The sequence below is a fragment of the Tribolium madens genome, unplaced genomic scaffold, assembly GCF_015345945.1.
Source record: "Tribolium madens isolate multiple individuals breed KSU strain unplaced genomic scaffold, Tmad_KSU_1.1 Scaffold_7;HRSCAF=85;Tcas5.2_LG10, whole genome shotgun sequence".
NCBI lineage: Eukaryota > Metazoa > Arthropoda > Insecta > Coleoptera > Tenebrionidae > Tribolium > Tribolium madens.
The window spans coordinates 10,625,755-10,637,799 of NW_025401050.1; the positions used below are offsets into that span (position 1 = coordinate 10,625,755).

The 12,045-nt window shown below is 34.4% G+C and overlaps 2 protein-coding genes across 3 annotated transcripts in view; both read left to right on the forward strand.

Moving 5' to 3' along the window:
• Positions 1–9,637, forward strand: part of LOC123009957 (chondroitin sulfate synthase 1) — a 13,407-nt gene extending 3,770 nt beyond the window's left edge. For both annotated transcript variants that reach the window (XM_044406553.1, XM_044406554.1), the window contains exons 2-6: positions 3,596–3,736; positions 6,844–7,024; positions 7,165–7,322; positions 7,376–7,577; positions 8,571–9,637. In XM_044406553.1, coding sequence (XP_044262488.1) covers positions 3,596–3,736; positions 6,844–7,024; positions 7,165–7,322; positions 7,376–7,577; positions 8,571–9,469 — 1,581 coding nt within the window. In that variant the 3' untranslated portion in view covers positions 9,470–9,637. The remainder of the gene's footprint in view (positions 1–3,595; positions 3,737–6,843; positions 7,025–7,164; positions 7,323–7,375; positions 7,578–8,570) is intronic.
• An 860-nt stretch (positions 9,638–10,497) lies between these two features.
• The window catches only part of LOC123009690 (phenylalanine--tRNA ligase alpha subunit), a 3,213-nt gene continuing 1,665 nt past the window's right edge, over positions 10,498–12,045 (forward strand). The window contains exons 1-2 of the mRNA XM_044406165.1: positions 10,498–10,617; positions 10,665–11,583. Coding sequence (XP_044262100.1) covers positions 10,673–11,583 — 911 coding nt within the window. The 5' untranslated portion in view covers positions 10,498–10,617; positions 10,665–10,672. The remainder of the gene's footprint in view (positions 10,618–10,664; positions 11,584–12,045) is intronic.

Genomic DNA, 12,045 nt, shown 5'->3' on the forward strand with positions numbered 1-12,045 from the left:
TCATCCTGTATAATTTTGTTAAAAAAAATTTAATTATGCTAAAAAGAAGTAATTTTGAAACAGATTCAAAAAAATAAAAATTTAGTGTTAAATCAAAATTACCCTGGATATTTTTTATTGAAATAAATAAACTAACACAATAAAATTGTGTTAAAAACCTATAAATTCTAGTCTAGTTTTTACAAATTTTGCCAAATTCATCGCAAATTTTTGAAAAAAAAAGAAAAACTGATAGTCAAGGAGCGGGAATCACCCTGTATTTTTTGGACATATTCCAAAATGTTGAAAGTAAAAAATAAAGTACATAAAAAGAACAAACTCTAAATCCAATTATGCAAATTTTTACAAATTTTGACAATGTGTCTAGTAGGCCATGGGCCAAACTAAGGCCCCAATCGCCAAGCGAAACTCATTTTCATAATCAGAAGTGCTAAATTAGTGAGAATTGACCCTCATATTGTTGTAAAACGCCAAACCAAGACATTTCACACGGACTCAGATCCGGTCATTCTGAAGCCAAAAAAATTAAAAAAACCGAAATAACACTAAAATACACATTTCAACCGGTCTTTACACCCAAAACGAGATAAAATAATCAATTTGTTATCAATTTTTCATTGATAAACCGATATTAAAGTTCATTGCATTTATTGCATCAACGATAAAATCGAATTCTGTGAACCGTTATGTTGGCACAACTTTCACATTTTATCACACTTGTGTAAAATATTGGGGCAAAAGTCAAAAATCATCATTTTTATTGACACATATTACTATTTCTAGCACGTTTTAATTCCTTATCTCTGTTATCTGATATCACATCCGAGTTATTCAAACTATTCACACCAGGAATTATCTAATTATTTACAAAATTGCGCATTTGCGAGATATTTGACCCAATTTGCGCGGATTTTATCAAAAAACGAATCGATCAAGTAGCCTTGGTGCAATCAAATAATTGATATCAGGCATTGATAACTTGATATAAACCACACGTGTGTTTTTTCAATTAATAAACCTCTCATTCAGCATTAAATCACCACTTTTTCAGTTTGGATTACAATTTAACATTTTTTTTTTTGATTTGGGTTTGACAGTGGAGGACTTAGGTAGAATTTTTGTGGATTTTTTGCTATTGTTAGCCGGCAACGAACCACACGTTCAAGTTCAAGGACAAGCCCGGATGTGGTGGCATCTGGAGACCATCTTTGCTCGACTCGAGTGCTTTTGTCTCGAGAGAATGGTAAAATAAAAAGGCATTGAAAAAATTTTATTACAGTAAACTTACTCGGAAATAATAATAATAATGATAGTGATTTTTTCAAAATATGAGATAATGTATCAATTATTCGAAGAAGTCTATTTTTAAAATGTCAAGGTTAAATGATATATTAAAATCACGTTTTTTCCTTTTTTTTAGTTTTTTTGAAAAAAATACTAAATTTTGAGACATTTTTTGTAAAAATTGACACTCAAATTCAAATAACACCGAATTATATGTTGGGATAAGTATTCTGCGATTAGTTTTTGTTGTCTGGTACAATCTTCAAAAAAATGGTACTTTTTTGGTACCCACCAAAAAAAAACTATTTTTTGATACTGAAAAAACACCAAATTTTTAGTTAATTTTAAGGTAAAATTTGATGTTAATGTCGGTTTTGGTTCTTGAAAGAGAATCGTATTTTGATTTTTTAATTTTTTTTTGAAAAAGATTACATATCTCAAAAAAATGGTCTTTTTAGGTGCCATTTTTTAAAAAGTTAGATTTTGTTTCGAGATTATAAAATTGGCAATATTACAAAATTAACACTCAAATAACACCGAATTATATGTTGGGATAAATGCTGCGATTAGTTTTTGTTTTYTGGTACAATCTTCGAAAAAGTAGTACTTTTTTGGTACCCAYCAAAAAAACTATTTTTTGAAACTGCCAARATACAAAATTTTGAGTTAATTTTAAGRTAAAATTTGATGTTAACGTCAGTTTTGGTTCTTGAAAGAGAATCGTATTTTGATTTTTTAATTTTTTTTTGAAAAAGATTACATATCTAAAAAAAATGGTCTTTTTAGGTGCCATTTTTTAAAAAGTTAGATTTTGTTTCGAGATTATAAAATTGGCAATATTACAAAATTAACACTCAAATAACACCGAATTATATGTTGGGATAAATGCTGCGATTAGTTTTTGTTTTTTGGTACAATCTTCGAAAAAGTAGTACTTTTTTGGTACCCACCAAAAAAACTATTTTTTGAAACTGCCAARATACAAAATTTTGAGTTAATTTTAAGGTAAAATTTGATGTTAACGTCAGTTTTGGTTCTTGAAAGAGAATCGTATTTTGATTTTTTAATTTTTTTTTGAAAAAGATTACATATCTCAAAAAAATGGTCTTTTTAGGTGCCATTTTTTAAAAAGTTAGATTTTGTTTCGAGATTATAAAATTGGCAATATTACAAAATTAACACTCAAATAACACCGAATTATATGTTGGGATAAATGCTGCGATTAGTTTTTGTTTTTTGGTACAATCTTCGAAAAAGTAGTACTTTTTTGGTACCCACCAAAAAAACTATTTTTTGAAACTGCCAAAATACAAAATTTTGAGTTAATTTTAAGATAAAATTTGATGTTAACGTCAGTTTTGGTTCTTGAAAGAGGATCGTATTTTGATTTTTTAATTTTTTCTTTGAAAAAGATTACATATTTTAAAAAAATGGTCCTTTTAGGTGCCATTTTTGAATTAATTAGATTTTTTTTGAGATTATAAAATTGGCAATTTTGGTTTATTTGACATCAAAATATATCTTGAATTTTGTTATATTATAATTTTTATAGAAAAAATAAAAATGGTACCTTTTTACTCACTTTTGGTATCCCAAATTATAACCAACATAAAAATTGTTTTTTATGCCATTTTGAAATTCTATTCTGTCCAAAGTCTATATTATATAAAAAATGGTCCTTTCAGGTGCCTTTTTTCAAAAAAATTTATTTTGTTTCGAGATTATAAAATTGGCAATTTATGCTTATTTGACATCAAAATATTCCTTGAATTTTGTTATATTATGATTTTTGTAAAAAAAAATTGAAAATGTTATGTTTTTACTCACTTTTGCTATCCCAAATTATAAACAACTTAAAAATTGTTTTTTATGCCATTTTGACATTCTATTCTGTGATTATTATTTCAAAAAATGAAAAAGGGTACTTTTTGAAAGTCAAGAAAATGCTACATCAACGTTTTGGGACATTTTTTTTGGAAAAATTAACACTTAAATACAACTGAGTTATTTTTTAGCGATGAAAAGAGATTAGATTTTGTTCTGAAACATTTTTTTTAATGGACCTTTTTGTAAATTCGTGACACAAAATATAGAGTTAATTTAAGTGTCAATTATTTTCGAAAATTTCCAAAAATCGCTAAAACTTTTGATTAGTTAACCAAAATTATGTATTTTTTGGCACTTTTAGTCAAAAAGTGTCTTAAAAAGTTCCACCAAGTCCCGCCAACGCTCGTTAAGCCCAATATCAAAATTGAAATAATGATTTAGACCCTGAATTTGATTCAATAATAAAATTAACGTTCTGTAATAGATGCAAGTCATTTTATACCACAACCAAAGCGGGGAAGCTGCATTCAGTGGCGATCTTAAACAGAAAGAAGTCCATCGAGCGATCACTTTACACCCAGTCAAGCAACCTCAACACATGTATAGACTCGATAAATACGTCAAGGTTAGTATTTTTGGATTTATACGACCGTGGGTAAGAATAGGTTTGATAATAAACACAAACTGCAGGTGGAAATTGCTCACAGAGACGGATTTTGATAATTTTTTTGAAAAATAAATCTCCATTGGCCTTATTTATGCAAAAATTAACTAAATTTTGTGTTACTATTGGACACTTGGGGCCCCTAAACACGTTTCTTGACTCAAAAAAAGTTTTGGAAAATTTTGAAAAATCGCCAAAATTTTTGGTCACTGACACTTTTTCTGAAAAAAATCAGGTGACACGTCATTTTTACGTCCTAGGGTATAAATAGGTTTGATTTTGAACATAAAATGCAGGTGGAAATTGCTCGCAGAGACGAATTTTGGCGAATTTTAACGAATTTTCGAAAAAGGGGCCTCCATTGGCCTCATTTAGGTAAATTTTGTGTTACTTTTGCCTACTTAGGGTCCCTAAATACGTTTCTTGAGTCAAAAAAAGTTTTGGGAAATTTTGAAAAATCGCCAAAAATTTTTGGTCACTGCCTCGTTTTTTGAGTAAATCAAGTTACACGTGATTTATAAGTCCTAGGGTAGAATTAGGTTCCATTACGAACACAAAATGCAGGTGAAAATGTTCACAGAGACGGATTTTGACGAATTTTGACAAATTTTTCGGAAAAGGGGCTTCCATTGGCCTCATTGAGGCAAAAATTATGTATCTTTTGTGTTACTTTTGCCCACTTAAGGTCCTTAAATACGTTTCTCGACTCAAAAAAAGTTTTGGGAAATTTTGAAAAATCGCCAATTTTTTTGGTTACTGAGATTTTTTCTGAAAAAAATCAGGTGACACGTCATTTTTACGTCCTAGGGTAGGAATAGGTTTGATTATGAACACAAAATACTGGTGAAAATTGCTCACAGAGACAGATTTTCACGAATTTTGAAATTTTTTTCGATAAAAGAGATTCCATTGGCCTCATTTAGGCAAAAATTATGTAAAATGTGTTACTTTTGCTCACCTAAGGTCTCTAAACACGTTTCTTAACTCAAAAATAGTTTTGTGAAATTTTGAAAAATCGCCCAAATTTTTGGTCACTGACACTTTTTTTGAAAAAATCACCTCACACATTATTTAAAGGTCCTAGGGTATAAAGAGGTTTAATTATGAACACAATGCAGGTGAAAATTGATTACAGAGACGTATTTTGACGAATTTTGACACATTTTTCGGAAAAGGGGCCTGCATTAGCCTCATTTAGGCAAAAATTATGTAAACTTTGTGTTACTTTTCCACACTTAGGGTCCTTAAACACGTTTCTTGACTCAAAAAAAGCTTTGGAAAATTTTGAAAAATCGCCAAAATTTTTGGTCACTAACCCTTTCTCCAAAAAATCACGTGGCACGTAATTTATAGAAACTTGGGTAGAAATAGTTGATTTTGAACCCAAACTGTAGATGAGAATTGCTTACAGAGCCACATTTTGGTGAATTTTGACGAATTTTTGAGAAAGGGTTGTCCAGAGGCCTTATTTAGGCTAAAATTCAATGTCCCTAGTGTTACTTTTGGTCACTTAAGTGTTTTAGACAGGTTTCTCGACTGAAAAATTTAAAAAAAATCGACAAAATCGCCGACTTTTGACAAATTTTGACGAATTCTTGAAAAAGGGGTGTCCAGAGGCTTTGTTTTGCTGTGAATTTGGTGCCTCAAGTGTTACTTTTGGTCACTTAGAGCCCCTAATCACGATTTCTAATTAAAAAAAAGTTTAGAAATATTTTGAAAAATCGCCAAAATTATTACCCATTTGGTATTTTTTTGGCAAAAAACACGTGATGCGCGTCTACTTGTGCCCAAATCGTACCCCAAAACTCGTTTCACGTTTCAAAAGTAAATTTGAAAATGAACAAAAATCTTTTTGTATATTTTTAACCTTGCTTATAAATTCTACCTACATAGTAATGAAAAATTAATGATTTGTGCAAAGTCTAAACACTATCAAATCGCTCTGACGTCACAACTATTAAACATTTGACACAAGAAATAAATTTTTTGCATCTATTTTGTTTACTACCAATATATCGAGGCCAAATTTAGCATAACAAACAATAGAAAACTTGCTAAAAAATGAAATAAACAGTTTTACCAACTTGAAAACATCTCAAAAGTGTGTTTACAATCCGACCATAAAGTCGCAACTTTGATTAAACCGTTACAAGACCCATTTATCCACTTGGTCGCCCGATCTGACCCCAATTGAATTCTCGTGGAGGCCTATAACCCGTTTATTCTCAAGCTAATTGCGGCCAAATACAACAAAATGATTTATTTGTCTTCCCGGAATGTTATATTTGTTTGATAATAAATATTTATAGATCTAAATCCACTCTTCCTCTTACGTTGGCTATAAAATTCTACCAAAGTACATATTTGCACGATTTTAAACGTTTGATAATTGCTTATAATTCGGTTTAGGAAGTTTACGCTGACCTCAAGCTATTTCTTTTTTTTTGAGTGAGAAAGAAAAAATGCAAGTGGTGTGACCGGTCATAGGAGGCATTGATACGCTCGTATAATGTTACATAATGACGTGTGATGCAAGCCATGACATGTGTAAATTGAACTTAAAACGTAATAATAATAATACCAGTTATAATTTATCAATTTATTTTTCTAATTTGGTGTATATATTACGAATTTTAAGCGAAATAGGGCCCAAATTGCAAAAATAATATCATTTTCGTAATCAGCGGGGTCAAATTAGTCAATTTCGACCCCCAACATGCCAAACCAAGCCTTTTCACATGGACCCAAATCCGGTCATTTTTGTGGCCAAATCGCTCTAAAATATCAATTTTTCGTCCGATTCTTGTCGTGTTATAAAAAATTCAGTCGTACTAACATTTCCATCGCGGAGGCATTTGGTATTTGTCAAATTTAGCGTATATATTATAAATTTCAAGTGAAATAAGGCCCAAATTGCCAAGATAATATCATTTTCGTAATCAGCGGGGTCAAATTAGTCAATTTCGACCCCCAACACGCCAAACCACGCCTTTTCACATGGACTCAAATCCGGTGATTTTTGTGGCCAAATCGCTCTAAAATCGCTATTTTTCGTCCGATTTTTCCAGGGTTTGAAAATCCAGTCGTACCAACAGGAGTGCATCGACCTCCATCGCGGAATCGCCTCGTCCATGTCCCAATTGGGTTTTGCCATTGGGCATTTGCCCAACGCCAGTCTAGTCGAAGGTCTGCCGCTTTTTCCCGCGACGAGAGGGTCACGAGGCTACTTGGGTGACATCACACTATTAGGTACCGCTCATTCGTCACACATGTGGTACCAATGGTACCATTGGTACCACCGGTACCACTAACATAACCATTTACGTTATGTGCTATTGTTCCAATATTTAATAAACAATCCGATTAATTGCGGTTATTTTGGGTTCCAGGCATGCCTCAGAGTCTGACGAGGCACAAGCCGAGGAATTTGGACGAAGTCCTCGACTGGGAACTCATCTCCAAGACTTTGTACTCGTATAAGGACTTAAATCCGAGACGGCGAATCGGATCCTCACTCAAAGAAGGCCTAAATGACGTCGTTCGTGACGTATGGAGGCATGCCTCACTTTTCCAAAATCGCTCAAAATCCATACTTTTCAGATTATGGAACTTATAAACTCGTATTCGAAGCAACGAGGACGTGTTATAGACTTCAAGGAGATTCTCTACGGCTATTGGAGGCTTGACCCCGTGCATGGGGTTGACCTAATTTTAGATCTTTTGCTCGTTTATCGGAAATACAGGGGGCACAAAATGACAGTTCAAGTGCGACGACATGCTTATGTCCAGCAAACGTTCACAGGTGAGGCTTGCAAATGGCGTTTAATTTGCTATAGACTGTACTCTAAAGTGAGGTTATGGCGGTTTTTTACCCGAATTTGGGCAAATTTTCGACTTTTTACTACCAGGAATCAACGATAAGTTTTATTTAAGCCGAAATGTAGCATTTTTTGAACTAAATTTGACCCAGAAACGTCAAAAATGAGTTTTTGGGGGTGAGTTTTAAATTAGTGGACAAAAATTGATTAAAATGAAACAAAAGAGTAATACTAACGTTAGGGCGTCAATTGGTCGCATCATACGTTGTGAATTGAAAAGAAAAAAAAAAAAAATGTTTTTGTGACATTTATTTTGTCGTGAACTGTACTCTAAAAGTCATTTTTATGTTTTAACACAATTTCTCTGGAAATTGACTTTTATTTACTCTTTTTTCAACATAGACACACACTACAAGGTTTAAGTCAACTAATTGTTACAATAATTAATGATTTTTTAACTTAATTTTTCCAATTTTTTAATTAACAAATTTTTAATTAATACAAATTAATTTTACGAATAAAAACCCCTAAATCGCACACAGGATGTGTAAAAACACATTACAAGACTATTTTTATGCCATTCGGGTACAAAACGTTTTACAAAAACTCAAAAATTGAATTTTTGTTGTCATAACCTCAAATAATTTTTTTTTAATTGTTTTTTTCGCCAAGAAATCGGACAAAATCGCAAATAAATCACAACAAGGCTTTAGAATTGATAATTTAATTCATTTCAGCTGACTAAATCGGCTCAAAAGTCCCAAAAAATTATTTTTTTGTACAGTCTCAGACACAATCAATGACACAAAAAATACAAAGAAAGCCAAAAACACGTTTATTATCAAAAATTAAATTTTGTGGGGTCATTGCCCGCAAAAAATGTCACATTTGCGTTATTTAGAGTCCAGTCTAGGTCACATTTAACGCCAGAAAAATCCAAGGTGTCTCGAGACTAAAGGTGGGCCAACTCATTTCAGGTATTTTCGTTCGTGAAGTTGGCAATTTTGACTCATCACCTACCGACGCCGTCCCCGTTCACAAGAAAATTGTCAAACACATAATTTCAACATTCGAGCAAATCCCGCCGATTTTTCCATCGGTCATCGCCCCCAAACGTCAAACAATCAACTTTATTTTGCCTCTGAGTGGTCGATTTGCAACGTTTCGGCGCTTTTTGAAACTCTACGAAGACGTTTGTATCAAACAACAAGAGGAGACTAAACTATTTGTGATTTTGTATCAAAGTGAGGGTTTTGAGGACAGTCGGGGGGCTATAGAGGGGCTCCAGCGGAGATATTCGGACAGTGGTGTGAGTGTGGTGTATATAAACGAGACTTTTAGCCGAGCTAAAGCCCTAGAATATGGGCTAAAATTTTTGAGTGATGATGATTTGGTGTTGTTTATTGACGTTGACATGGTTTTTGACGCACGAAGTCTACAACGAGTGCGTCAAAATACGGCAAAAGCCCGGAGTATTTACTTTCCGGTTGTTTATAGTTTGTATGACCCGAAAATAACAAACTGGAGTTTTCCGGACGGTTTTACCATCGATGAAGAATCCGGTTTTTGGCGCCAATTCGGTTTCGGTATAGTCAGTTTGTATAAAAGTGACTACCGGAAGTTGGGTGGTTTGAATTTACATATTTCGGGGTGGGGGTTCGAAGATGTCGCTTTTTACGACACCGCTATCCAATCAGAATTGAGAATTGTGAGGAGCACCGATCCCGGATTGGTCCACATATACCACCCAATCAAATGTGATATTAATTTAGACACAAATCAAAGAAATATGTGTTTGGGGACACAAGCGAATATGTTAGGTGGACGCAAACGATTGGAGGAGATTTATCGCCGACATAAACATTTGTTTTCTTGACTGTGATTGTAGAGTCGTGGGGACTCGATTTTATGTTCCTGGTGTGAAATAATCTCACGGTGACATGACAAGGCTGAGCTTGAAATTAAGATGAAATTGAGATTTTAAATGCCAAAATGTACTGCCATATAGTGTGAAAGACATGTCGAAAATAAAACGTTTTCTGAACCTTGTGCTTATTTGACACACCTTACTGTGATTTAATTGGCAAAAAACGCGAATTTTCTAGTCAAGAGCAAAAAAATAGTGACATTTAACTTGTCCATGACTACACAAAAGTCAGGTTATGTAAGATTTTACCTCAAATTCACTCATTTCTTAATCAAAATGCATGTAAATGGTCACAATTTAACAAAAACTTGCGTTTTTAAGCCCTAATTAATTAAAACAGTGTCGTAAATTAGCAAAGATTAGACTTAACCTCAAATGTCAAGTCATTAAATTAGGTTTTTTCCCAAAAAAACTGACAAAAATAAGGAGGAAAATGACATGTAACCACGAAGGGGCCATTAAGGGGTCAAAGTTGGGCATAAATTGTCTGAAATCGGTCAAAAAATGATTCTTGAGGTTACAGTTCTGGACAAAATCATTGTTCATTTTTTCACCAACTTGAATTAAACGCTTGAATCACAGAATTTTTAACGTTTTGCAACCTGGACACTCACTACAGGCCCCAACTTAGTTAAATGTTGCAATAATATCGATTTTTAATGATTTTCAAGTTTAATTTTTTTACACATATTCGTACGCAAGAACATTCGAGGGCAAGAACAAGTTACTTAATTCTTACGTAAAAATAAATTCACAACTAGAATTTTTTGCAAACATTTTTATTTCTAAGCGTAGATTACGTGTTGTGTGCTAATAAATTATTTTTTGACAAAAAAACAATTATTTGTTACATTTAGTGCAAAACACCGAATGTTTCCAAGTCCGAAAAAGTTGATTAAAAATTTCATTATTTTTTGTTGTATTTAGAAAAAAACAACGTAATTGAACATCAAATAACTTAATTTGTTAATCAATAAGTTAATGAGAGTTGAAGAAAAGTAAAAAATCGTTTTGTTTTTTTTTAATTATGACGTAACGTTTGGTAATTTTAACTTTTCAATGTTGGCACTAGAAGTCACCACGTTGATCAAATTGAGGTAAAAAATTGCATCATCCCCGACAGCCCCCTTAATCAGTGTTACAGCCCCCACAATGACCGACCTCTGTGAGAAAATCCTGAGACAGCTCTCGGAGTCCGAGCCCCTCAACACTCTCACCCTCTCCCGTCTCTTCAACACCGACCACCAGAAGATCGTGGGGGCCCTTAAGAGCATCCAAGCCCATGGGGACCTCATCACCGCGGAGCCCCAAAGCGACAAATTCATCGAACTCACGGAAGAGGGCAAACAAATCGTGGAAAACGGCAGTCACGAAGCTCGCATTTTCCACGCTGTGCCCCCCGAGGGCGTAGCCCAAGCCGAGTTAATGAAACTCCCTAACGCCAAAGTGGGGTTCAGTAAGGCGATGAGCGCCGGCTGGCTGGTCTTGGACAAGGGGGGCCCCCCTGTCGTGAGACGCAAAGTGGACAAGATCGTGGATACGGTCCAGGCGAATTTGCGCCTGATTTTAGGGGGGCACGTGGGGCAGATCGCCGATAGTGTGCGACAGGAGTACAAAAAACGGAAGTTGATACAGGAAGTGGTCCAAAAGTCGTTTAATCTGCGAAAAGGGGGCGATTTTAGCCTCACTTTGGCCAAATTGGAGACTGATTTAACAGCGGAAATGTTAACGACCGGAAGTTGGCAACAATTAAAGTTCAAAGAGTACAATTTTGACGCTTTGGGGGCCCCTCTTGAATGCGGGTATTTGCACCCTTTACTCAAAGTCAGGGCCGAATTCAGGCAAATTTTCCTCGAAATGGGGTTCACGGAGATGCCCACCAACAATTACGTTGAGAGCTCCTTCTGGAATTTCGACGCTTTGTTTCAACCCCAACAGCACCCTGCGAGGGACGCCCATGACACTTTTTTTGTCTCAGACCCGAAAATTTCCACTAATTTTCCCGAAGACTACAAAGAACGGGTCAAAGAAGTGCACAGTCATGGCGGTTACGGCTCTCTGGGGTAAGGGGGCCAAAATTTGTAAATTTGTGACATTAAATGTGTCATTGACTGTACCCGGAAGTGAGGTTATGTCACACTTTTTACGAAATTTGCCCACAATTCGTGTTTTTATGTTCCAAATTGCTTTATTCACACGTAGTGAGACACAAACTGAGTATTTTGCTCGGTTTTAGTCACAATTAGGGGCCAAAAAGGCCCAAATTGTATCACCAAGTGACATAACCTTAAACGTCAAAGTCACAAAAAATCGTTTTTTTGGTGAAAAAAAACCCAAAATTGATTGAAATACAACATGGGACTTTAAAAAGGATACAAGCCGGGGCTTTGACCCTGTTAAGGGTCCCAATTTGGGGTAAAAAAAATCCCCCGAGTTGTACAACTCTGGACATAATAAATGCAAGGCCAAGGGGTTAGTGTCAAGGTCAGCTCATGTTTTTTTTTTTGGTGTTTCATGCGAAATTT